General features: G+C 41.6%; 1 protein-coding gene across 3 annotated transcripts; it reads right to left on the bottom strand.

Annotated features, from left to right (window-relative positions):
* Window positions 1–125: 125 nt before the first annotated feature.
* On the bottom strand, window positions 126–24,110 carry LOC102227283 (von Willebrand factor D and EGF domain-containing protein-like). 3 transcript variants are annotated; one of them, XM_023329997.1, is made up of 34 exons: window positions 23,868–24,110; window positions 19,456–19,640; window positions 18,098–18,326; window positions 17,471–17,536; window positions 17,166–17,398; window positions 15,647–15,736; window positions 15,427–15,568; window positions 14,842–15,059; window positions 14,264–14,337; window positions 13,908–14,181; window positions 13,589–13,791; window positions 12,600–13,501; window positions 12,356–12,492; window positions 12,110–12,271; window positions 11,928–12,032; window positions 11,133–11,247; window positions 9,869–10,134; window positions 9,582–9,801; window positions 9,376–9,513; window positions 9,240–9,293; window positions 6,877–7,314; window positions 6,452–6,622; window positions 5,373–5,734; window positions 4,868–5,300; window positions 3,929–4,024; window positions 3,745–3,840; window positions 3,575–3,670; window positions 2,524–2,619; window positions 2,367–2,462; window positions 1,755–1,850; window positions 1,576–1,671; window positions 1,167–1,262; window positions 984–1,081; window positions 126–749 (listed from the first exon to the last, which is right to left on the bottom strand). In XM_023329997.1, the coding sequence occupies exons 1-34, from the start codon at window positions 23,953–23,955 to the stop codon at window positions 729–731; spliced, it is 6,192 nt and encodes a 2,063-aa protein (XP_023185765.1). In that variant the 5' UTR covers window positions 23,956–24,110; the 3' UTR covers window positions 126–728. The 3 variants fall into 3 exon arrangements, with proteins under 3 accessions (XP_023185765.1, XP_023185766.1, XP_023185767.1); XM_023329998.1 differs by having other exon boundaries at window positions 6,877–7,311; XM_023329999.1 differs by lacking the exon at window positions 9,240–9,293 and having other exon boundaries at window positions 6,877–7,311.
* Window positions 24,111–26,689: the final 2,579 nt, after the last annotated feature.

Genomic DNA, 26,689 nt, shown 5'->3' with positions numbered 1-26,689 from the left:
CTGATTTTACTGAAACACTGTTTTCATAATATATCTTTAACTTTTAGCATTTTCACATATTCCTAACTTCAGACCCACAATGCATCAATTTTAGACTTTAAAGGTAATTTTATTTATATAGCACATTTTCAGCAACAAGGCAATTCAAACCCATTTGAAGCCACACAGTGTAATAATTAAACCATGAAAAAACAAAGACTTTTATTGTGAAAAGTATCTCAGCTTATGCTGAGCTTCATTCATCAGGAACACAATCATGTTTTGGATCAGATCCACAAATTAACACTTTCATTTTAAAGAGAATGGATGAGTTTTATTTTGAAAAGTTACCCTAATCCACAGTCCGCTTTTGCTTTAGTTCAAATAATCTAGAATAAGTTAGTCAGAATAATTTACTCCTTGAAATATGGAGTATTTTTTAAGCATATCATTGAATATTTTAACCAATTTGAAAGTTCAAATAGTTCAAATTCCAGGAAATAGACCGATCCAATCAGAAATCCCTATAAAACGCTTTTTTATTCTCCTACAAAACATCCAGTAAACAAAGATTTGATGGGAAGCAGCAGATTACAGAGTGATTAAGATATATACATCGAGGATATGTGACAATATAAAACATCCAAATAAATAAATACTGATAGAGAAAGTCAGATTATAGGCGAGGAACCTGAACATGGCTGGTTTCTACAGTAGTCAGAGAGTTTGGATCAATAATCCGCTGATCTTCAGCCGCGAGTGACGGGGAGCTGAAACACAAAAATACGCTTCAAAGTAAAATATATGAATACAAAAATAATCTGAAATATCTAAAATATTAGAACATGCTGAAAATCATTCAAGAAATACAAACAGCTCAATAAAACTATTTTCATATCTAATTTTGATCAAATTAATTATTAGGCTGTATTATTTTTTTCACTTTATTAATTTAAATTTTAGTTTCTTTTTTAAAGCGTTACCCAGCATGCTGTGCTCCTTACCCTCTGCGAACACCGAGCCCCGGCGAACCCGGCCCTGCAGGCGCAGACGTTTGGCCGAACGCAGCGGCTGCCGAACAAACATGGCGTCTCACAGCGAGCTGAGGGTGAAAATAGGTCGAGACGCGGTCAGAACCGGGGAAACGCCGACGTTCCCCACATGCAGCAGCAGCAGCTCGTACTCACGGATCTGACAGAGAAATCCCTGCCAGCCCGGCGGACAGTGGCAGGCGTTGGGACCGACACACTCCCCTCCGTTCAGACACGCCTGCAGGCAGCTGGCTGGCAGGAGAAGAACTCATCATCAGTTAAGCATCAAACGCTTTCATTGGAGCAGCAGAACCAGCTTTATTCTTAAATTTCAATCAGGAGGCCGAATAAATTAATTCCAGTGGCCACAAATGGCCCCCGCACCACAGTTTGGACACCCACTAGAACACAGCATTTTCATCAATTCAACTCAAACTCTTAACTATCCTATCAGAAGCTCACAAAGCCATGACATCATCACCTTCTGATGCTGAAGAAGGGGAGTAACGGGTAATTTAATCTGATTTCAGTCAGATTTCCAGAGTTTCCTGCTGCGTTTTCTTACGTTTGTCGCATCTCTTCCCTCGCCAGCCGGACGGACAGTCGCACACGTCTGGGCCGACGCACCTGCCGCCGTTCATGCACACAGGGTCACACACACCTGGCGGACAGCAGACAGGTAACCGAATGTGGAAATCATGTTTTTCAGATAATTTAAAGAGAAATTTGAGAGCAAAGACTGACTTTTCTCGCAGCGTTCCCCGGAGAATCCCTGCAGGCAGGAGCAGAGGTTGTTCCTCCTGCACACGCCGCCATTTTTACAGGGTGGACTGCAGACGGCTGAGAGAGAGAGATTATTATAGATTAAGATTAAACTATAAAACATCCAGCTGGGGTGCAGAACAGGATTAGGGCCACTGAAAAAAAGAATTCTGACTTTAATCTCAGAATTCTACATTTTTAAAACTTTTTTCAAAATTTTGACATTTTTCTGACTTTTTTTTCCAGAAATTACTTTAATGTTAAACTTCTGACTTTTTTACTTTTTTTTTCAGAATTCAGACTGTAACCTGAGAAATTTGATGTAAATCTTAGATTTTTTACTTTAATCTGACTTTAATCTCAGAAATCTGATGTTAATCTAATATTTCTGACTTTATTATTCTTACATTCTAACAACATAACTGGCATACGTAGAGAATATTTGGTTATTTATTTGGATTTTGACAGATTGATACATAATTAGAAAAAAAGTCAGAGTTTTGGGATTAAAGTCAGAACTCTTTTAATTTGTAATACATTTTTTTCATAATCCTGTTTGGTATGAAGTTGCGTTTTCCTGAGGTTTATATTTACCGTTCTGACACTGCGCTCCGTAGAAACCGCGGGGACACTCGCAGGCGTTGGGCCGAGAACACGCTCCTCCGTTCAGACAGACGGGCGAACATAGAGCTAGAGGAAACAGACGGGTTACCTGCTGGCTGGTTCCCACCCTAAGACATCAGGGACTCACCTGTCTCACAGGACGGTCCGGTCCACTCTGGAGGACACCTACACTCGTCTGGGGACACACACTGGCCTCCGTTGTGGCAGTGACGGCTGCAGACCACTGCGGTAAACGTTAAGAACATCATCAGACCAGATTCAGGTCTGAGTTTTGGATTAGGGGAAGCGAATAATGGCTTATTAGATCAAAATTAGTTCTAATAATGTCTGCTTAGACCTTCTTTTAGTGTTGTAGTTTGGCCTCCATCCACCAGAGGGCACCTCTGGTCATCCTTAAGTGGAGCCAGTTGGTACAGAAATAAAGATGGCAGGGCCATACCAGAACAGGAAACAGAGTCCAGTTTGAGGTGCAAAATGGACTTTATGCGTTTCTGTTTTGACGTATAAACACTCAATAAGCTCTTTAAGTTTCACATGACTCATTCAGCCGAGCTGCAACGTCTCATATAAAATGGCTGATTTGCTACGAAGGCGAGGATGTGATGAGAGAAAAGCAGATGGCATAACAGAGTTTATTTTTCTCTTAATCAAGGATTAGACAATAAGATAGAGAATTATTTCTATAAATACTAATATTTTCCATATTCTTACTTTCTTTCTTCCACATTTATCCAGATTGTCCAGGAACCTGAATACTGGATTAGAAAATGTCGGCCGTCTTTTGAAAGTTGAGGTAAGGATCTACATGCTCATTCTCAGAGTTTTGTTTTGGTAGCTGTGCTAACTGCTAATGAAATGCTAAACTGTGAACTGTAAACCATTTTCTCTGTTTTAAAATGGTGAAAATGGTTTTTTTAACCCAGTTTTGTTTTTGTATGAACTTACATCATAGTTTTATAAGAAAAACTAAATGGTAAAACTGTGATTCTCCCATTTAAACAATTCAGAGGAGACATTTATTGCAAATGAAATAAAACAAAAGCTGAACATTTTGAAGTAGAGAAGATCTTTAACTTGATCTAAACCCAGACAAACAAACTGGATGGCCTTAAATCTTAATAGTTACCAAACCACAAATAAAACTCTTTGTAGAAACTTTATGAATATTCTGGACTCACTGGTTTCACATCGGGGACCAACGAACCCATACGGACAGGAACAAGTCTGCAGTCCCACACAGCTGCCTCCATTTTCACATGGAAACCTGCACAGAGCTGTGCAGACAGGAAGCTCTTACGTTTCTAATAAATGTCCAGGTATCTGACTGTTAAAGCAACTTCATGTTCACCTGCTTCACAAATCTCTCCATGGAAACCTCCGGGACACTCACACACACCTGGAGCAATGCAAACCCCGCCGTTCACACACTCCGGGTCACAAATCGCTGATGAAAAACATTTAAAAATCCAACAGTTAAAACAAAACTTAGATCTGAACAAAAATAAAATGGTTCTTCCACAGTTTTCATCTACCTGTCTGGCAGTTTGAGCCTGTATAGCCTGGTTTGCAGCGGCATGTGTTGGGTGCGGCACACTCCATGTTTCTGCCACATGTGTGCCTGCAAACAGCTTAAAAACCAAAAGGGGGCGCCACTGAGAAGGTAATCATGAGTAGAAGTAGAAGGATTTGTGGTTCAACACAAGATGCTAGCAAAGTTACTGTGAGACGTGCTAACTGAGTCCATCACAGATACTCATTCTGCAGCGCTTCATGCACAAGTCGGCCATGTTGGATTTGGAAATCGGGGATTTGGTCAGACTTCAAACATCAGATGTAGTTGTAATTATTTATACAAATTAAATGCATTGCATTATTGGATACCCAGATAGAATCTGAGTACAGAACTAATTAAAGCATTTAGGACAAAGTTGTGCATTTTATCAAGGGTATAGTCAAAGTTTGACAACATCCTGATGTGTAACTCTTGGATTTTTTGAGATGGAGTCAGTCTCTTGGGTTAAAGGTTAGACCAAACTTGGACTTTTTTCCAATCATAGTAAAGGACTGATGGATACATAAGTTCTTCAGTTTGGGCAAAGTCAAGCATTTGCATCAGTGGCGTGTCAAACTTTAAATCTGCATATAAGATATTGCAAGTAAATAAAGAGCGCCATATTCATGTTTTTGAGCAAATTGTGATATTTTAGTGTCATTTTTTTTTAATTTTGCAATATTTTAGTCTAAAATTGTCTCAATGCTGCCATCTTTGGGTTGAACAGTGGTTACTGCAGTTGAATATTCCTGTTGGTTACAATGGTAAAACTGTGCTGATGCCCTGAGTTCAGGTGTAAAACCATCTCAGTAAAAATAACAAGAAAGTCGCTATATTTATTGGCAACAGTGATTTTTTTGTGCTTATTCCCACACTTGGGCACACACTACAACGTTTGCTCTCTTGGGTTTAGCCTTACCCCGACATGCGTGTCCATCTCCGATGTATCCTGCAGGACACGTCCCACAGCGGAAGCCCACGCCCACCGCCGGCTCACACTGGACCCCAGGAAAGCAAGGCTTACTGGAGCAGGCTGTCACATGACTGTTGGCTGTTATGTCGCTCCTTATTTTGAGATGATTGGACGTAGGTTTATGTGGTGTGAAGATGGAGACTGCCTGGACAAGAGGGGTAGGAGTTGGTTCTGGGGGTGCTTGTGGACTCTCAGGTAGCGGATCAAATTCGTCTCCATCTGCGGAGAACTCTGATTCGGACAGAGTGTAGGACAGAGCTGTGAGGGCGGCGGTGAGAGGCAGCGCAGGCTTTGGAGGCGTCCAGGACTTGAGCTGTGGCTGAACTCCCTGTGGTGGCGTCACTTTAAGGGCTGTGGCTCGCTCAGACTTCTGGGTTATCTAAGGACGATGTTGTGGAGTTTAATACTCAGACTCACATCAGCTACTCTTTTAGAAAACAATCCAACTCACCTTGGGACCCGACTCGCTAAAGGTTCCAGTTCTTGACCTGGTGAATGTCCTGGTGACAGATCTGGAGATGGCAATCTCGTGAGTGGAGTGGGGATTGAATAAAGCATCGGACGATGTCCTTGGAGTGTCCCTGGAGGAAGAGGACACAGCTTCCCTTCTCCCTGTTCCACCGCCTCTGTGTGATGATAAATGCTGACGTGGTGGATTGTCTTGTGTGGCCACTGATAAAAGTGGACGCCTGACAGATTGCCTGGATGGGAAGCTTGGCAGGTGGATGTGAAGTTGGGAAGGTTTGGCTTTGCTTACATGCAAATATCGGCTGGATTTACCAAACATCTGCTGCTCAGGGAGGACATTGGATGCTGAGGAAAGACAGGAGGTCAAATCAGTGCCTTTCTGCAAATATTCTCTTTGAATTTCTTCTTCTCTGCTTGTGCTTTTGAAGTTCAAGTACCAGAAATATAATCAGACTTGCTGTGTTCATAATTGTTAAAGATTTTCATCAAACAGTTGAGGGATCAGGCCTTTTATCCATTCTGCCATAAAACTGAGAATGTTTCCAAAACAGAGCTTGTATTTAATCAGTGCTGCCACAAATACAATAAAAACAAAGCCATTCAAGCGATTTATGCCTTGTTAGAGGTTTGAGGCATCTGCAGAAACACCCAAAGTTGCTTTGAGACATTCCAGATAAACAAGATCCACAGTAAAGGGATTAAAGCTGGAATCAAACTGTCTGCTCAGAGTTCCCTGGTCTCCCTGAAGAGCAACAGCATTAAGCAATCTGCTGTTGAAACTGTGGCCGGGTGGTTAGTACATTAAGGCAGTCTCTAACCACTCACACTGATTTATGTGCTGCAATAAATGACATTTTTTAAATGAAAGAAAACAGAGAACATTGGGAAAATCAGACAATACAAAAGACCTCAAAAGCAGCACATAACCTCTGAATGGATTCAGATTACTAAATAATTTCAAACATGCACAGAACCGTCAAAGGGGTAAAATGTAAATTTATTATTAAAAATTCCCAAAATGTACAGATTAGTTTGGGAACTTGAGGGAAATGCATCCTGTACCTTCCTTGGGGGTCTTCATGCAGATGCGACCATTGCCGTGAAGTCCAGGGGGGCAGCGACCGCAGACGTAGCCAACGTGCGGAGGCCTGCGGTTGATGCATTGGACCCCAGGGAAGCACGGCCTGCTGGCACATGTTGCTGAGACGAGGACAGCTGGAGACCGAACCGGACCTGTGGTCAGGAGAAAGACTGCCTCATCACCTGCTCAGGTCCTTCAGCAACATTTAGAGATAAACATTTTCTCTGGACAACATCTGAATTATATGGTGCGTAATTTAATGCTTGATGACATACAATCATTAGGTACCTCTTACTAGACCATTTTCTTGCCTTATGGGTTTCAAGAATATATTATTCCTCCATCGTGTAAACTATGAAACATTAAACATCTTCCTAATATGTAAAGTTTTTATTCTTCCATTTACCTGATTCTGATGTTTTAGTGGAAGTATTCCCGACTTCATTCCTGACTGTTGACTGGTTCAGCATCTCTTGCTTGGCTGTACTCTCTAAGTTGTCCTCAAAAGTGTTGCTGATGGTTTTGGATGAAACCGAAGGACCTGTTTGAGGTCTTCTTGGTTGGCCACCTATGTTTTGGGAAGCATTTGCTGCCACACTCTTGTTGGTTTCCACCGTCCTGACCTTTAAGTTGGGGGTAATTCCTGGGATATTCCTCAGATAGATGGACTCTGCTTTGGCCCCAGTTCTTGGCGTCTCTTTGCCCACCTCTGGCTTCAAATAGGTGGAGGCTCTGTGGAGCGAGTCCGTCTTTGTTGGGACTTGCAGCAGAACATCTGGTATCTTGTAAACAGTTGTAAGAGGAAAAGGTGTTGGGATGATGGCATCCGGCCTAAAGACTGCTGCTTGAGGGGAAAAAGAAGAAATTCACCTTGATAACTTCCAAGGATCTTTTTATGTAATGCTTGCTGTAGACAGTTTGCAGAAATGGAGCAATAAGATGATTTGAGACACAAGAAAGTTTTTAACAGGCCAGATCTTTAGAAAGAAAGAAGTTTGTTTAAAAGTCTCAACATTGATCAATCCTTGCGGCTTATCAACACATTTAGAGCCGCGAGTGAATTTGATTTATGACGACAGGTTTTAGACGAGGCAGCAAGTCAAACTCATAAATCTGATGTATCCTGACTTAACGCTGCTAAATGTTCTGGCCACTAACTCAGTGCATTTTCAGAATGTGTCAGAATGTTTCTCATGTTAAACTAATAGGTTAACATACTGGAAGAGCTAACTGTTTTATTACCCCATTTTTACAAGAAGGTTGCTTGGTTGCAGTCTTACTGTGCTTTTTTTGGGCAGTTCTGATTTTCAAAGTCTGATTAGGATTAGGATCTGATGCCTAAAGTTGCAAATCTTTGGCACTAAAAAAGGAAGCAAGAAAGTCAAACCAAAGTGTCCAAGTCAAAATTGACCTTTTGTGGTTTGGCCAGTCTTTTTCCTAAAGGATTGTTTCGGTTGCATCTCTGCAGAAGCAGCAATATTCATACTATCCCAACCAACCTGTTCATTTGTGAAAAAGTAATTGCCTCCTAAACCTAATGATCGGGTTTGTTTGGTAACACCTGCTGCACGTTACCCAAACCTTTTTAGAAGTTCTACTTTCATCTCTTCAGGCCTTTGTGTTTTGGGTCAGTACTGGTTCTGGCCTTGGAACTCTACCATGGAGCCCTGGTCTCTCTTGCTTATTATTTAATCATGAACTCTGACCTTGGCTGAGGCCTGCAAAGCTTTAGCTGTTGCTCTATGACCTCCTGGATGAGTCGTTGATGAGCTTTAGCAGTATTTTTGGTAGGTTGGACTCTGGCAGGTTTTCTGTGGAGTCCCTCTACCTCAGAAACTCTTTCCAGACTAATGGATATCAATCTGATTTTCTCATCTGATTTTACATTTCTTTGGGTCTTGTCATGATGTGTTGCTTTCTGAGATCTTTTAGCCTACTTCATGCTGTCAGACAAGTTCTGTCTAAGAGATTTGTTGTTGTTGTTGTTACTTTTTAACATAAATCCATGTCTGTCTGGATTGTCATTTTTCTTAAATGTTTTTTTTGGGATTTGTGGTTCTGATAGTAGAGTAGTTTTTGGAGATTTAAAATGCAAAAGCAGAAAAAAATAAATGAGAACACTGTACATGTGACGACAGAGAGACTAAGCTTAGCTGGAAGCAAGTGAGCAAAGCATCTGCATCAGCTACAATCAGACATCTGCTTTCCATTCACTAGAAGCACTGTATCCCTGCTGAGGGCTCATCAGAGACTCTGCTGCGCTCCATTTATGTACCTGAAGTTTCCTCTCAGAAGACCAGACTCCAAGTTTTTCCCTCAATGGAAATAAATTCAGGAAAAGAGAAGCAAGCGCAAACCAACATCACAGTCTTCATGATCAAATACAATTAATTTAGTAAAGAAACTGTGAACTGTGATAGTTTCATGTGGTTCCACAACCTCTGAACAGCTTTATTGGATAAGCTCAACGCTGTTGTGTGCATAAAGGGAGGGCTCGGTGTTTATCGTTCTGCACAGATTCTGTTTCAAACTTTGATTCAGGAGACATAAAACCATGGCAGGTAGCCGTTTCCTCTGCTCCTAAATTGGAATAGGATAAATTGGATTGATTATATATTTGTCTTGTGTAATACCTTGGAATGGCATTTGTTGTGTATTTGTACCACTAACATAAACCAAAGGCTATTGTGATTAGCTTTGCAGCTATTTGGGATGGTGGAGATTTGTCATTGTTTGGGCTTTTGTTGCAGAAAGACAAAAAGTTCCTACCAAAAGACGAGGATCCAGGAAAAACGTTCAACTCATGTTGGACCTTTGTAGTTCCTGACAAGAAAAAATTGACTGTCCCTGATCCAAACCATCAACTTGTCTGGTACATACCACCCTGTTGGAGGAGTCCTCTTACCTGTACAAGTCGTTCCATTTCCCAGCATGCCTTTGGGGCATGGACCACAGCTAAAGGAGCCGATGCTGTTGATGCACTGGACTCCAGGAAAGCATGGATTCCTCTCACACTCATTGATGTCCTCCAGGCATGTTAAACCTGTGAAAGGCAACGTGATGAAGCGACTGCAGAGACGTCCCTGGATCGTGTCTGGTGTCCGTTCTTACCTCTCAGTCCAGCAGGACATTCACATCTGTAGCCGCTGGCGGTGCGGATGCACCTACCGGCTGAACATGGAGACGATAAACACTGATCCATGTCTTTGCCACAGAGTTCGCCCTGTTTACCCTCAGGACAAACACAAAGGTACTTCCCACTGCCAGCCGGAAAACTGACGTCAGTCACGCAGGTCCCTCCGTTCAGGCAACCGCATGGCACCAGATCAACCTGGGTGACACAAAATGAGTTGACAAAGAATTGATTGTATGAATACAGCTGTTACCTTCAACTTTACCTGCGCCGTGAAGGTGCTCTGGGCGTTGCACTCATCAGAGAGCGTGAAACTGAAGGACTGATGAACTTCTTCCTTCAGGAGAACCAAAGGGACCCTCCAGATGAGGAGGCCAGCAGGAGACAGCGCAGCCCCCTCTGGTCCGTCCTCCAGCTGAAACAAGATCGCCGAGCCCTCTGGGTCAGACGCCGCAAACTGGAAGACGAAATTCTCTCCGGCAAATGTCCGCAGGCTGCTCTGAGGCCGGTGGAAAGATGGAGGTTTGTTTACTGGAAAACAGACAGAGACCTGACCATTATCCAGTTGTATATCAAAGCAACACCTCTGGTTATCCCCACCTTCTCATTTACTGTTCTCCAACTAGAAAGATTTGATGACAGAAGCTTCCTGTGTTCAGAGAGGCTCTTTACAACCAGGCCCTTCCTGGATGAATCATTGTAAACATGCAAGTTCAAACTTGCAAAAAATTATTCCAACTACATGTGCAAAATGTTCTAGGAATGTCCTATTTTTTAAATTCTGTACCCATCTTTGGTTTATCTCCCCAACTGATCATTGTTTCGTTACAATTGAAAGTGATTTCTCGTGACTTTAAGGCTTCAATGGAAATCCGACAAACCGGCTTCTTTTAACAGCTGCGTTAAATGTTTTTAATGTTAGTTGGAAAAACTAGACAAGAGGGTCAATATGCATAAAAATCTTTAGAAAGACTTGATCGTCCTTTACATGATATGTCAAACATTGACATTTGGTACCAACAGAACCAAGAAACTGAACCCAACCAAGTCATCAGTCACTCTGAAAGACTGTAGTTTGGTGTTGATCTCATGCTAAGCTCTGTGAAAAGGCCAATTGTTGTATTTGATTTGTGTGCAAGTCTCTAAAATCTGCTGGGACTTTAATTAGTCATGTTGAAGTACTTTATTCCTGTTGCTTTCCATTTTGATCCGGTTCTGATCTTACTGGCTTTACTCTTGATTCAGTTGGACATTTCCTGCAGGGTAGCCTCACTACTTCAGGATGATAGTCCCCCAGTGCTGCTCTGTGGATAAAACATGTGATTTACCCCCACTCCTCACCCAGGAGTGGTTAAACGACGGGTCAGAACATGCTGGGGAGACTCCTTTGATCTGCTAAAGGAGACAAACAGGATCCCAGCTGGACTCCTGGTGTGGTAGCAGCCAAAAGGAATCCTGCTAATTCACTCACTTCAATGCAGTTTTTCCTACTTCCTCACCTTGCATCAGCTGCAAGGAAATGTTTATACCTTGGTTTACAGACCAGGTGAATTTGGAGGTGTCAGGATGACACACGAGGCAGGGGCTGCTGGGGTTGACGCTTCCGGCTGCAAAACACATCCCGTCTATGTTACACGTCTTCTCCTAGGACCATAAAACACGAGGAAACAGATTTAACAGTTTTAATGGGATTCCACATTAGTTGTAGGAAATCGACTCTATTTACGCTTCATGAGCTATTTAATTAATCCCAGCCTCTCAAACAGCTGCAACTCTTTTTGATGCATGTCTGCGGCTGTTTGTGTTTTAACTCATTGCAATCCAGTAAAACGGTGTTTCCAGTAACAGGGAGACCCAAAGATCCCAGGTTGGGATTTGAATCCAAAACCACCTGGTTTATTGGTATCAACCGAAATTGGAATCTACTTTTTAAAGATCAGTGATCATCCAGAAAACTCCAGTCAGTGCACAAAGCCCTCCACTCTAACAGGGCTGTTTATGGAGAAAATACTCACACCCCTTATTAAATAATGGGTTAGTTTGGATTTACCAATTTTCTTTAGTTCTAAGGTCAACTTAACTAGCTCCACACCCTGAACTGATCACAAAAATATTATTGTTTCAAATAGACTTCAAAATGATCAGCCCCTTTCATCCTGTGATCTTCCATGACCCGTCCATCACGAGTAGTGATCAACTGAAAGGTCTTGACTTGGATGGCTGGTTGACACTGACCCACCAATATTACAGCCCTGATGCACCTTCGGTCACCAACTCCTACCCGGTATGAACTGTAGGTGAAAAACATTTGGTAAAGAAGTTACCTTTAACTTACAGAGTCCAGAGTGCGATGCCTCACAGACCTGGCAAACACCGTCATAAATCGTCAGCATCTTTGCCCGGCTGTACTGGAATCCATCATTGGTCACCTGGAATCCAAAAAAAGCCAATATAAGTATATTTTTTGAAGGATGGAAAACAAAAAGAGCTGCAGGTAATGTAATGCCTTAATGTCCCATCGTGCATATGGCTTGTCGTCCATCATGAAGTCCTCTGTACTGATAGCTGCACTGCTCAGTGATGGAACGGCACAGTCTAAAGCCTTGGAGCTGAGAAAAGTTGCCTTTGTCCTCTGCTGCTCCTCTGGAACCCAACCGTTGTTCATGAACTGTAGAGGAAGCTCAGAAAAATGAGCAACAATGCTCCTGTGTTGACGGCTGTTGGCTCGACATGCAACACTGCTTTGGCTCACCTTTAGTCTTGTGGTGAGGCAGCTCAGGTCAGCAGAGTCGATGAAGCCGAGGCCAAACACTCGAACACTGCGACAGTCAAAGGTTCGGATGTCACATAGTCCACCGTTTTCCAAATCGGTTATCTCAATAGGCTGACCTGTTGGAAGACGTGAAATATTTCCTAAAATCAGCACTTTTCTGGGTTTTTCATCATTGACATAATTCACACACACTAGAAAACTTGCAAAGACAACAGAGACTTACTGATGGCAAGACTGCAGTCATGGTTGCTGTAACTTGGATAACATTGGCATCCCCACTCGGTACACTCTCCATTTCCGTTGCACAAGTTTGGGCAGCGCAATGTCATCACCACTTCCCCTGAAGTACCTGGTGGAGTATGAACCTCCATGGCTCGCTGGGTGCGGTTGTCCAGCAGCTGCTTCTCACATTCATTTTCCAGAAACGGCAGTAGAGCTTCATCCCAACCCAGGTCATCCTTTAGCTGCAGGTCCATCATACAGAGATCCACTGCTTCAACAAGATGGCGTCCCAGCAGACCTCCACACATGACACCAACGGTGGAGTTGACCAAGGCCATCTGGCAAACCTCCAGGGCTTTGGCTGAGGTCAGTCCAGTTGGTGTGGGCCACTGGGGTTGAACCTTTGGTCTAGCTTCTGCCAGGTGATCTTCAGGAAAAAAGTAGGCAAAATTTTCCAAATCTGTTTGGCTCAGGCTCTGAGCAGCGAAGATGGGCTGAAAATCAAAGGAAGCCTGTCTCTTTGGCCTGTCTGGTGAAAGCAGAAAATCTTCTCGCAACTCACCATCCAGTTCAAAATCATCCATATGTTGATTTCTCTGTCCATTAATCCATAAGTGCCTTCCCTCCAGAGGATGACTACTCAAAGCAGACACTTCCAGGATGCTTCCCTCTCTTTTGGGACTCTTGATGTATTCCACTGTGGTATCCATGGAAGGAAAAACAGATGTGTAATCCACATTATCGTATGCAGAGCAGTCAGAGTGAGATAAAGGGCTCTGAACCATCCCTCTGCTATATTGTTGAGATGGGGTGTACTCTTTGTGGCATTGACAGAAAGGACGCCTGGCCTTTTGCACGATCGGAGGCGGTGTATTGTCAAATAAACTCTCACCAGGAGCTATCCTAACATGAAAGAAGTAAAACCATTATATCAAATAACTTTAGAGACATCAAAGTCAAGAAAAAAGATCGTAAGCTTAAATTGCTGACCTCCAGTCCTCAATGAAGTGGTCCAAGTCATCAGGACCATAAAAGCCTCCATTGGAACCATGGAAGTCATTGTTTCTGTTGTGGTCAAAGGTCCCACACAATCCTTGAGTGTTGCTGAAGTCGATGCTTGGAGCTCGGACAGACAAGCTCATCCCCCAGTCGCTTACATCTGCCCTGACGAAGGACCCGGAGGGAAACATCAACTATGACAGAAGAGTCATAGCCAACACTAAGTTAATATGGATTCAACTAAAGAAAATATCCATCATTCAAGCACAAAAGAAGCAAAAACACAGTGGTAAAATGTCCAGATACCTACGGTGACCTTCTTTCCCTGATGGGATTCCAGGATCCTAACCCGACTCCCCTCCTCACCAATGTTCTTTACAATAAGTTGAGGTCGGGTTTCTTGAAGCTGGCCATTGCACATGTCAATGATTGCTATGTCATTCCCCTCTTGCACAGCAACACCACAATTGCAGGCAACCGAGTAGCGTCTGCTGCCGCAGTCCCACTGGCGAGAATGGACCTGAAACCTCCTGGCAAGACTTCGGTACAGAAGAAAGGTGCCAGTCTGGTGGTTCTCATAACGCCTGGAGGTAGCAGATTTACAACAGGGACATACATTTAATAGGATTGATCTGTTTCTAGGGCCTCTTTTGAGGTTTTAATTACCTGCGATCAAGTGTGATGACATGTGGATCAGTCAAAGAGTAACACATAGAGGTGGGAATGTCTTGGACCATGACCTGGAGGAAGAGCAGATGAAGGCAGACACACGTCTAAACCTCAAGGTTTGATTTCAGTAAACTTATTGTAAATGCTTCGATGATCGTTTTGGACTAAAATAAAGTTTCATGAAATGTTTGCTGACCCTCCCTATAACATGAAAACCTTCACTTTATTCTTTTGAAAACATTAATGAATGGCGATTTAAAAAACTGACACCAACATGAAGATGGGGTTGCGCTATTGGAGAACTTTCCTTGAACACGCATCAATGTCCTTAAAATTTTATAAAATCGGCACACTGTCACTATCTCCTTCAAGCCTCTCACACTCCTTACAATGTTGAAGGCCACAAACTCAACAACCATGCCTGCAATTTATTAGAGCCAATGGAAATTTGGAGGTGACAGTTAGGCTAACATGTACCTGGTGAGGACACACTAAACGAACAAGCAACCTCTGAACCTCAGTAGGATTTTAATTGCAAGACCCTCCTCACATCGTCACTGGAAACATGAGTTCACCTTCAGAGATGTTGGGGTATAGCTCCTCCAGAGTCTCGGAGCACCAGGTCCAGGCAAAACGGAGACCAGGCTCAGTCTATTTCCGTCGCGTGTGAAATCCGTCACAGCGGTGAGGACAAATGTTGCGCTGCCACAGGTGCCGTCCCTGCAGGTTTCTGGCTGGATTTCCACCTGGCAGGCCGACAACACTACATTGGGGACCTCATGCCTCAGGCTCTCTGTGGATGTCAACACCGAGTTGAGTTAGCATTAGCAGACGGATGTCTACTGAACTGTAATCACAGCTTCTCAGCAGACTTTGATGTGATGATTTACAGGATCGCTGAGAATAACAAAAACGAGTACCAAGGAGTATTATATGTTCATATTCATTATTTACTGTCATTGTCATTGTGATCTCTGCTTTGTTGGTTATTTAAAACAAAGATCATCCAATTAAAACCATATTAAGGTTGACTGTAGGGGTACATTTGGTTACTCCTACTGCTGGGACTTTTATTCACTGCCAGAATTTGGATTTTGCATCCTTTGCTTTCCTCAGCTTCGTGTTAGTTAATGTGAAAACAGTTTTCCAGCAGACCTGACCTGGATTGTGGACACTCAGAGCCAGAGGGACTCCACACTGGCGGCCAAGGTTAGAGCTGAAGCAGGGAATGGGGACTGTGCTGTGGACGCTCACTTCATGCTCCATGTTGTTCTCTGCTATGTGAAGAGAGTCTGGAGAAAACTGAGGAAAAGTAAAGAGGTTAGCTGCTGGAGAACAGTTGGTTTAATCATTAAGAACATGGGAAAAATCGAGTTTTACCTTTAATCCTGCGTAGAAACTTTCACTTTCCTTTGCAGAGGATCTGGTGTTGTTGGCACTAACTTTGAAAATTGACACACTACATGAGAACTGCAAAGAAAACAAAAAAAGATTTATAGGAGAAATAAGACAAACGGTGAAAACTTGGTGTTGAAAAATTCCTCCAGGAAATGAAAACTGGATGTTTGGAAATCAGTGACAGTGAATGTTGGAAACAGGAAACTGAGCATTAGGTCTAGTCAAAGCTGCTTTGAGGCTGCTCCAGCTGGAAGATGTACGTGTAACGACCTCCTTCATCCTTTCTGCTCAGATTGAGTTTTACAAGAAACAAGTCAGCGTCTTTAAAGACTTAAAACATGGCTAATGGTTCAGTCCTACAGATCTGACCTCTGCTGTTTGTTTGAAAGGCTTCAAATAAAGTTGGTAGAAAAGGAAAAGTCAGTCAGCCCAACAGATGAAAGGAATCTTTAAAAAGAAAAAAACTAAATCTGCTTTTTAAAAGTTGTTTACAGATTTTTAATTCCCTCCATTTTGCATTTAAATTTCCTTTGATTCTCTTTCTCCTTGTCATTTTTTTACTTCATTAACTTTTTATATCCTTTTTTCATGCTTGTGTAAATTTGTTCTCTTTTTTCTTACATACTATAATTTCTGCACTTTTCTTTCCAAATCTTCTTGTTTATTCCATTTTATTTTTTCCTTTTCAGTTTTGCCTTACTTTTTGAATTTCTTTTTTTCACTTCCTTTCTTCTGCTCTCGTTCACTCTTTCCTTATTTTATTCTTTTTTCCTTTTTGTTCTTTCTTTTACTGTTTTCTTTTGCTCTTTTTGCTCTTTTGTTCTTGTTTCTTTAAATCTTCTTTCTCTTTCTTTTCCTTTCTTCTACTCCTTTTTGCTGTTTTTTGTTTTATATTTCTTTATTTTGCTTTTCTTCTCTCTTATGTATTCAGTTCTCCAATGACGACATGGTTCTGCTGATCTCAGCAGTTTTTTTTTCTAAAGTCTCATTAAATAACATCAGAAGCAAAAACGCAGATTAAAATGTTCTATCATAAAAAATAAAAAAACCATGAGGCCATAAAATCCCTCTCCTCTGTCTGTTTGTTCCTGGTATCCGTGTTTCTGGATTCACTCACTGGAAGCTGTAAACATTTCAGGTGTCTTCATTTCCTGCTCTTTCAGCCATTTTTATTCCATATCCGGTTTGATTGGATGTTTTCTAAAGTTTGTCCACTCCAGAGGTGTTCTGCACCGTCTGTGTGTTTCAAAGAGCTTCCCTGGAATCCACTGTGAATGAAACCCATGTGGATCAAGGCTTTCCCAACCTGCTTTTGATTTAACTTCCCCTCCTTACACTTGCTCTCTCCTAACTCAATCTGAGAGACATTCCCTGCCTGCTTTTTTTCTGAGGCTGGTCAAAAAATATTAAAATAAGTCTGTGTGATCCATATCTCATGCTGAGGCCTTCCACATGTGCTCCTCTACCTCCAGTAATCCCAGTACAATCTGGTGGGAATTACCGTCTCTCCCAGCCTGAAGTGGACGCCGTCCATCTCCACCAAGGAGAAGGGCTTCAGCGTCGACTCCTGCCTGATCTCGGCCTTCATCTTGTGGCCGATGTGTCGGGCCCAAACCACCTGGAAGCCCAGCGTCTGGCTCCAGGGCGGCGGGATGAAGGAGCACCGGAGGTGGACGCTGTGTCCGATGGGCTCTGGGGTGATCACCGGCCGGGAAGGCAAAGACGGAACCAAAACTGGGGACAGATGTACACATTTTAAGATATTTTGAATAAATATGAATGGCTTTAGTTTCCCGTAAGTCCTACCTTTGCATTGTCCGTTAACTTCCACTTCTCCTGGCAAACAGACTCTGGATCCCGATTCTGGAGCAACTGAAACAAGAGTTTAACCAGATATATTGTCATCACCATAGTCAAGCTCTTAGAAAAAAACACACACATTGGGATTTTTGGCAATAAGCTAATGTTTTTTAAAAACGACTCAAAAAAATCTTAAGTCGCATTCCACTGCAATGTTGCCTAGCAACCCCAGCCTAGGCCAGCCCGTTACCTAGCAACCCAAGCTTAGTTCCAGCTGGTTTTACCGCTGTACAATGGCTGCTGGAAAATACAAGTATTTTGTTGTTGACTTACCATTCAGAAACCATTTGCTGCACTTTTACTGTTTGTGCAGGAGGCTCTACTAATGCTTTTCAAAGATGAAGGATTGTATAATTGCAGCCATTTTCACGTGTGAGTGTAAACATTGAGTTTTGAGAGCGCGACCAGCAGCAGCTTATTTGGATTTAAAGTTACAAAGGCCCTAAAGCAGCTCTTTCTGAAAGAAGCTCACAATAGGCAGAACTGACCAGATTAAAATGTCATTATCTAAGAATAATTTCAAGGAAGCATGACAGGTCATCTTTAAGAAAACAGAAACCTCCTGGTGTTCACCTTTAGCGCAGTATCCCATGCAGCCCTGCGTCGGCTGCAGGTAGTAGACCAGGAAGTCGCCGCAGTTCCTCACCGTGATGGGGATGCGGAAAAGGCAGCAGTCTTTGGCGCTGCCGTGGAAGAACTGCCATGTGGCGCAGGCGGAGAGCTGACGGACTTGGCCGGGTCGCGGCAGAGAGTTGTCCTTCAGTGACAGCCAGATTGGAGCCTGGGTACCACAGCGGTTCATCTGCAGGTGGAGAATCGAGAACCAGTCATTATCCACAGGAGGAGTTTGTTATTCCCTGCAGCTGGGCTGAAGGTGCTTATTAAACCAGTCTGCTGATTTTAATAAGCACCATGAGAAAGTTCAGGTGATGGAACCAGCCTCCCCTTCTACACTGAAGTTGGACTTTTACCAAGACTTGTGCAAAAGTCCTTCAGTGTTACATCAGACTGAGGTGAAATGATCTTTTATCCCACAATGGATTAATTGAGCACAAATGACTCTCAAATGGTTTATTTTGAATAATATTGATACATTACAAGGCATTTATTTAACTGAATATTCCTAGTTTGGCAGTTTAGAGCTTGGTAAACTTTTAAAACTAATGAGTTGTTGATTTTCTTCCTTATGCATGTTGGTAGATTTCTGCCTCCATATTTTGCGTCAGGGTGGAAACCACTGAGACATTTAGAGGTCAGTCTGAGGAGAGAGGCTGCCTCCCTGTCTGTTACTAACATAGCAGGTTAGTGTTTCGATATGCACCATCTTCAGCACTTCGATCCAGGCTTGGTCCTCAGACAGGAAGGAGGAGCTCTTCTTATGAAAGGTGTATTCCAGTCAATATGTCAAATCGGTTGGGGTGTTGCACTTTAGCATTATCTTCTGCTAAATATTGTCTTTGTGTGACGCTTTAGTGTTAGGTAATACTATATAGCATGTTGGTGTAGCGCTTTAGCATTAGCTTATGCTAAATATTGTATTAATGTAGCACTTTAGCATTAAGTTCTGCTAAATATTCTCTTTGTGTGACGCTTTAGTGTTAGGTAATACTATAAAGCATGTTGGTGTAGCGCTTTAGCATTAGCTTCCACTATATATGATGTTGGTGTAGCGCTTTAGCATTAGCTTCCACTATATATGATGTTGGCATACTGTTTTAGGATTTCCAGAAGTAATGTTTATGATTAGTTCTTTAGGTTTATCACAGCTAATGTTTTAGTTAGCTGTGATAAACCTCTGTTGGTATGATCAGACCAACACAATCTAATTTCAGTCTGTTTACAGTTTAGAAACAGAAACAAATGACACTTATGAGTTTACACATCTTAAGGCCCACTGCTGGAGTCTTCAGCATTGCCTGCTATTCTCCAACCTCAATGCAGCTGGTTGGCATCTCTGCCGGCTTGTTGTTGATCCGGAATCGGTACCAGCCGGCCAACAGTGAATGGTCACAGATCAGGTCCTGGATGGCCGTGTTCTGGATCTCTGTGGAGTCGAAGTCGGTGCTGCGGTAGGGGCTGCGTAAGATCCGATGTCCTCCAGGGTAACACTCCGGAGCTGTGAAGAAGGATGACGAAATGCTGTAAACTTTCTCATGACTGGGTTTGCTTTTCTACTTTGAGTCAGTGTCATTCCACCTAAAATCCCTAACTTGAGCCTTGCAGACTCCAGTCTGAGACCATAATTAGGTCAGGTCTTTATCTACAGCTGTTTTCTGCAGAACGGACCTTTAGATGGTAGACAAAACAAAACCAGCCCGTGGGAATCGGCACATGGATTTGCAACTCTTTGGTTTTATTGAGACTTTTATTCTCTCTCGTCTGTGACTTCATCTGGCTTGTTTTCTTACACGATTGAACATCTGGTCTCTAAATGTCAGTTAAATTAAATCCTGCTGAGAAAGTTGGGAAAAGCCAGCATGTGAAGAAACTCAATGTGACCGGATGCATTTCTTCAAAGTATTGCAGATATGTTTCATATTTACCTCCAAATATCAGAGGAATCCCAAGTTTTACATAATAAAATACTGGCTTAGAAAACATTTTTGGCTTTTAAATCAGTGGATTTTAGCTAAATGCCTTCAATAAAAATAAATTAATAAATTTTATTACATTTAGTACTTCATGTTTCTTATTCACATTCACTTAAAATTAGGGTCAGGCTGGGATTTTACGAGTCATTACGAGAAAAAAGTTGTACCACAAAATCGACATAACGAAAACAAACATAATATTTATAAAATAGTCTTATGACAGAGTCAAAATAATACAAGAATAAACAAATTGTAATTATAGGAGAATAGCCATATTATGAGAAAAAAGTTGTACAACTTGTAATTATACAAGAATTAAGTCAAAATTATACAAGAATAAAGTTGTACGTTTTTAGCAACCTGTTCCCCTCCTCACCTGTGGGGGCGCTGCAACAGGAACCACTGAAGGAAACAACATAAAAACCTCAAAGAGACTCAGCACAACTTCCTTCTTCCCAAAATTTAAACACAAATGGAGTAACGTCATATTTTAGCAGTTGAAGGATTTCTTTTATTTTTTGCAAAAGACCACAATCAGACCAGATGTTTGTTTTGGTTGTATTTACCCAGAATGCTCTGCGCTGTAGTCCACTTCCTGGTTTTGGAGCAATCTCCGCTCCACTTGGTGTTCACATGCATTGAAACCGCACCAAAGTTCACTTCAACCGAACCAAGACCGAGATTTGTAGGCGGACCAGAGTTGAATTACGCATTCACACTTCCCCAAAGGAACCGGACTTTCTAGGCAAACGGACCGGAGTCGGTTAAAGCAGATTAAACAGGACTTGTAGTATTTCTGTTGTGTTGTACACTCAGAAAATGGTTCATTACGATTTCAGGCACCCAGAAGAGACGGTCCAATCTGGACTTCATTTGGTCCACATGCAGAATTGAGATGGTTTCAAATTACAAACAGCTGGTGAGTTTAAAACAGGCATGAGAGGGAAAATTATCCAATTAGGAGAGGAGTGACGCGTTCCCAAACTTTTAAGGAATCATTCCACAATTTGAAGATGCACTAGGCTGCTTAATAAACACCATATTGTGTGTTTGCTTGATATAGTCTTTTCTTGGGAAGCACATCACTTCAAAAAGTTTCTAGTGAAAATATCTTGGTACCAATAACTTCTCAGGAAGATGCAGGAGCGTGTTTAAAGTCAATAATGCCTTATTATTGATGAAAAAGCACTAGTTTCACTGGCAGATTATTTCACTTTTAACAAGTTCTAAGATTTTGCAGTGATAGATGCTTTCTGATATATTTTTAAACAATAAACTTAGTTGTTTTCTTAAACTTTTCCATTTGATCTATGAAATCTCTGAAGAGTAAAAACTTGCAATAATAAAACAGCACAAAATCCACATGATCTGGTTTTAAACGCCAACCTTCACTAAAGACGTACTCCAAGCACATTTTTGCGAATATAAAATGTGTCATGTTCCTTTTAAATAAGGGTTTGCACAACAAATTAACAACTACACATTTCACCTCGTAAAACTCAGTAGTTAAAGGAAAACGGAGACAGGTTTGCTGGTTTTAGTAACAGGAAGGACCTTTTTACCTCCTCAGGTGATCTCAGTTCCCAGGAATAACATTCCTCTCCTGGATTGCCTCAGGAACGGACGCTCAGTCCAACGGGGGATGACTAACACGGCGTTAAGGTGAAGACGAACCTGCTAATGTTGTGGATTTGTTGTCAAAGCAGCGATCTTTGCTCTGGAGCTGAAACAGACTTTGCTTCCTCTGAACAAACATTCAGGACGTCTCGAACAGTTACAGCCGATCCTCCTGTTGACAGCTTCTTGAAAGCAAATGCTTTTGTTTACATTGTCGCCTGTTTGAGCGCACGACCCGTCTGGGAGCTCCTCTGAAGAGGCGCGAGGTCAGAGGTCATCCAAACAGGGAGGATGATGGTCGACCAGACTGCAGCGGCTGGCTAAACCCCTGGATTAGAACGTTTATAGAACTGATGAATAGGTGGAGAGAAACAGGATTAGGGCTGAGAGGAAAAAACAGTCAACTTTTTTGGACCATCTGGAGATCAGCTGATACCTAAACGAGCTTATTTTATTTTAAATATTCTGAAAGAATCAAAGCAACACTGCAAGTATGGTTTAATGAGGGAATAAGATAACATGATGTAAAGCTCAAAAAGTTGATTTTACACAAAATGCAAGAATAAAATGTGAATATTTGGAGTAAGATTATTTACCTGCACCATTCTGTTTCTACTGTGGTTTGTGTTGAATCATAACACAATCTAAACCACCTTCTTTCAGTTTGTCACAGTAAATGGGACCATAAATCTCCAGGGATTTGAACTAAAGCTGAACAGATTGCATGAATGAAGCGACTGTTTTCAAATTAACCTTCCAGATCCTTTTCAAAGAAAACATATTTGAACAAGAAAGTGGAAATCTATTCACCCAAAACATTTCTCTTTGGCTACATTCACACAACAGTTCTTGATTCTCACTTCTGATTTTGAAGAACTACATTGTTCATACAACGAACTTTTAAAGTTGTTGAGCAGCTGGAGCTGATAGTATGATCACAAAATCAGAAAAAGACAAAAAAAGATGAGGAAAAATGAAAGTGTGGGCATTGCTAGCTTCAGCCATTGTTTATGTCCTGATTTACAGCGTCTGGCTTATTCTGGTGCAGATTTATGACACATGAAAAGTCAGATAAAATGTGACGAGCATTCTGACTGCAAGTGGCACAAATCAGATTGTTTGAAGAAATCAGATAGATGTTGCATTTGCAGCGTCAATGTAGCTCTGAAAAACGGTGAAATCCTTTTTTTTATGTGCAATTTTATTCTACATCATTCAGTCATAGTCTGTGTTGTGCAGGAAAAATAAAATACGTAATAAAGATTAAAAAAAATCAAATATCTGTTGTTGGTGAGCTCCAAATTATCGCTCCACCACCATGTTGGTGGCAGACTGGAGTTAAAAAATGAACTCTGGTCCTAAAACTCTCTCTGTTCGGTTGAAGTGAACTCTGGAACGGTTCAAACGGAGATGTGAACGCCAAGCGGCCCTGAGACCACAACAAAAACAGAAAGTGGACTACAGCGCATGGCATTCTGGGTAAAAACAACCAAAACAAGCACGCTAGTTTAGCGCTAGCAGGAGAAATGGCTTGTAGTCTTTTACCAGAAACAACCAGTAAAATCCGATGCCACACTATTTTTGTTTACATTTGATGAAGGAAGTTGCGCTCAGAGGTTTTAATATCGTTTCCTTGCGTGGTTCTTGGTGCAGCGCCCCCACAGGCGAGGAGGGGAACAGGTTGCTCACAGGATTTGGTTGGTTTGATTGAATGCAGTGAGGAAGAGAACCACAGCAGCTGGAGCTGGAATAACTGATAATCTACTGGACAGTCAGTAAAGTATTTACATTTTTATCAGACAAGCTGCTAGTGAGCTGATGAGTCCTAAACATCCGGCTGCAGTCCTGCTTGTCTGAGCTTCATGGACAGTTATTGTTACTCCAACTCATCCTGCTGTGCTCTCCACATGTTTGGTGTTGTTGCCCCTCAGTGTCTCATTTTATGACCCGAGGCTCTCTAAAGTCTCCTATAATCAGCTTTGATCTGCTCTCAGACGCCCTGCAGGCCCAGAGTTTTAACCTTTTGACAGCAGCTCAACAGCAAGCCTGTTCTGCTCCTAATTCTCGGTGCTATCAGGTTCTGGATCGGATCTGTGAGGCTGCATGCATGCATGGGTTCCTTCTGCTGCACCTACCGTGTTGCGCCAGCGCTCCTAGTTGCAGAGCCCAGAGCAGGACGATGCGTAAACATCCCAGAACCGCAGCAAAGGTGCAACAATCCATGTGTGCAGCGCAAACAGCTGGATCAGTCTCTCTGGCCCATTGGAAGCTGAGGGGGAGAGGTTGCAAAAATGGCACAAGAGTCTCTGTTAATTAGAGGATGAGAGACTAAACTCTGCGTCCGGCTCTCAGGAGACTGGCTGGGAGATGAAGGAGGAGGAAGAGGAGGCAGGACAGCGCTTGTTGCTGGAGGAGGGTCTTTGGAGATTCTCTGGGTCGTTCTCCTCCCAGGTTCAGTTTGTGTAAACATGAGGCTCTCGCTGCGTTTCCAGCTGCTTAGAATCACCTCCCATAACATTCACACCCCCTAAAACTTTGCATCACATTATGAACACAATGTTTAATTGTTCTGGTCAGATTTTATATGAAAGGGGAACAAAGTAATGCATAATATATTTGTGAATACAGAGTGAGGGTTAAAATATTCTTTTTATTTAAAAACTCTAGAAATTCCCCTTTGGTTCAGCTGCTTTTGATTTTCTGTAAAGACAAAAAGAGAGTTAAAAACAAAATCCCAAAACAGTTAACAGAAAGATGGACCTGGTGAGCCGATACAAAAGAATAAAAAGGAACAGCAGGGGGCCGACCCAACTGGTACCGTTTACTGAGACATTTGTATCAGAATCTAATTTAAAAAGATTTGGTAACAAGCAAAGGGTCTGCAAACTTCACAACCTAAAGAGTGATTTTTAATCTGTCCACTCAACTTTTAAAAAAACTAACAAATCTTATCATTTTAAATAAATATTAACTCTAATGTGATGTAGTACTAACTTTTAAACTCTTTTCTGATTTAAGTGGCTCTTTGGACCTTCCACAAAGGCTCTTAACTTTATTCTATGTAAAATGTATTCTTTTATTCTTTTTTGTTTTTAACCAAACGCAGGTTTATTTACCATCCACATTTTTAGCTAAATTTGATGTTTATTGTAAATTCTAAAGAATAAATAAAATAGTGGTCCTTTAAAAATGTGACAACATTTCAAATAGTCCATATTTATCTAAAAGTACGAGTCTTTTTTTCAAAAAGCTGTCTGACTAAACTACATGAACGGTTCTGTGACTGTTCCTCATCCGGTCCGGATCGGTCCGTTGGTTCTGCCTGGCTGCCGAACGGCTTTGCAGAAACATGAGGATAAAATTGAATTTGCTGTTGTTTAGTTTCTTGTTCCTTTGTATACGTTGGGTTTTCCATGCAGTAAAAGTCTTAAACAACAGGAAGTCATCTCATGTGATTGGAGGCGGTTTGTGACTGAGCCGACGTCCCTGCAGGAGGGTTGGGGGTGGGTTAGCCTCCTGACCGGGGTAAATATCAGGTGCTGGAGGCCACAGAGAGGAGAGAAAACACATACCTTTCCACTAAATAAAAGACCGGAGTGGAGCAGCAGGTGTGCTGGACTCGCCGTTCCTCTGAGAGATCCGTGAGAAACAACCTGCAAACTCTTAAAAACAACAAGAAAATGGAATAATTCTGCTGATTTTCATGAAAATAATTCACATTACGACAAACAGTTCCACAATAACCCTTCCTTTACTTCTGTTTCAAATGGTATAATTAGCATGTTTTATATAAATATATAAAATAAGCTCATAAATCTGATTTTTAAAGACATGCTACATCTATTAGCGCCTCACTTTATCAGCAAAAATCAGCTTGGAAACAGATATGATCTATAAGTTTAATAATTGGGGTATTTCAAGCTTTAATTTGAAAATTCTCACATTGATAAAGTTGAGCTTCTGGTTTTATCAGCAACAAACTGCAGACTCGGCATTTTGCAGAATAAAAGGCATACATAAAAATGTAAAAATATATGTAAAGTCAAAAATCAAGGTTCCTTTCATAATTCCTTTATGAGATGTTTTAAATGATGTGACGTCTGCGTTTATGCTGCAGTTTGCTTTTCTGAAACACATTTGCTGCAAAGAAAAGCTTCTTATTGGACAAATCATTATAATTTAATTACATTTTATTCTCTTGTCCCTTGAATCTTCAGAAGTCAGCAGACAGAACGTTTTCTACCTCCTGGTTTGACTTCAGCGTCCAGAGAAACGTCGGTTGTTTCCTCCTGACTGCTTCCAGATGTCCCACATCCTCGTTTTACTGCAGGAACAAGAGCGAGCGGCATGTCAGCTGCTGGGGAGCCGCAAACATCTTGCAGCCACATTGTTCCTGCAGTCTGAGTCACAACATGTCCTCCTGCTTATGGAAGCAAAATAAGATGAATGCAGCAGGAGGCAGGCGTGTTAGTCTGAGGCTCAAGACACTTCCACCATTTTCTAGGCAAGTTTTCAAACCTTAAGCACCAAACTTTGGAGTTAAAACTGTTTCAGTATCATTTATGACTCATAATGTCTTGTAGTACTCGACATTCTAACAAATTTAATTTAAAAAATCCCAACTTAAACTTAAACATATAAGACAGTGTGTGATTGAGCCATTAGGAATAATAAATAATCATTATTTAAATGCAAATTAAATGCTTCAACACAATATACAAAAAAGTTAGAAAAAAATGATCTAAAACATTTTCTCTGGCATTTAGCAAATAGTAATAAGTTTGGTCATTATAACTGACCAAGAAAGATTCAGTCTGATTTAAGAAAAACAAATCTTTATTTGGTGTATGGAAATATCTGGTTTCAACTATAAATAACACTTTGTACGTTTAATCAAACGTTACATTGGACTTGAAGCATTTTTAAGGTCAGTTTTCAAACTTTTCCAGGATCAAAC

This window comes from Xiphophorus maculatus, chromosome 24 (genome assembly GCF_002775205.1).
Source record: "Xiphophorus maculatus strain JP 163 A chromosome 24, X_maculatus-5.0-male, whole genome shotgun sequence".
Taxonomy (NCBI): domain Eukaryota; kingdom Metazoa; phylum Chordata; class Actinopteri; order Cyprinodontiformes; family Poeciliidae; genus Xiphophorus; species Xiphophorus maculatus.
The sequence above is the reverse complement of the archived record's forward strand: the minus strand, read 5'-3'. Positions and strand labels throughout refer to the sequence as shown.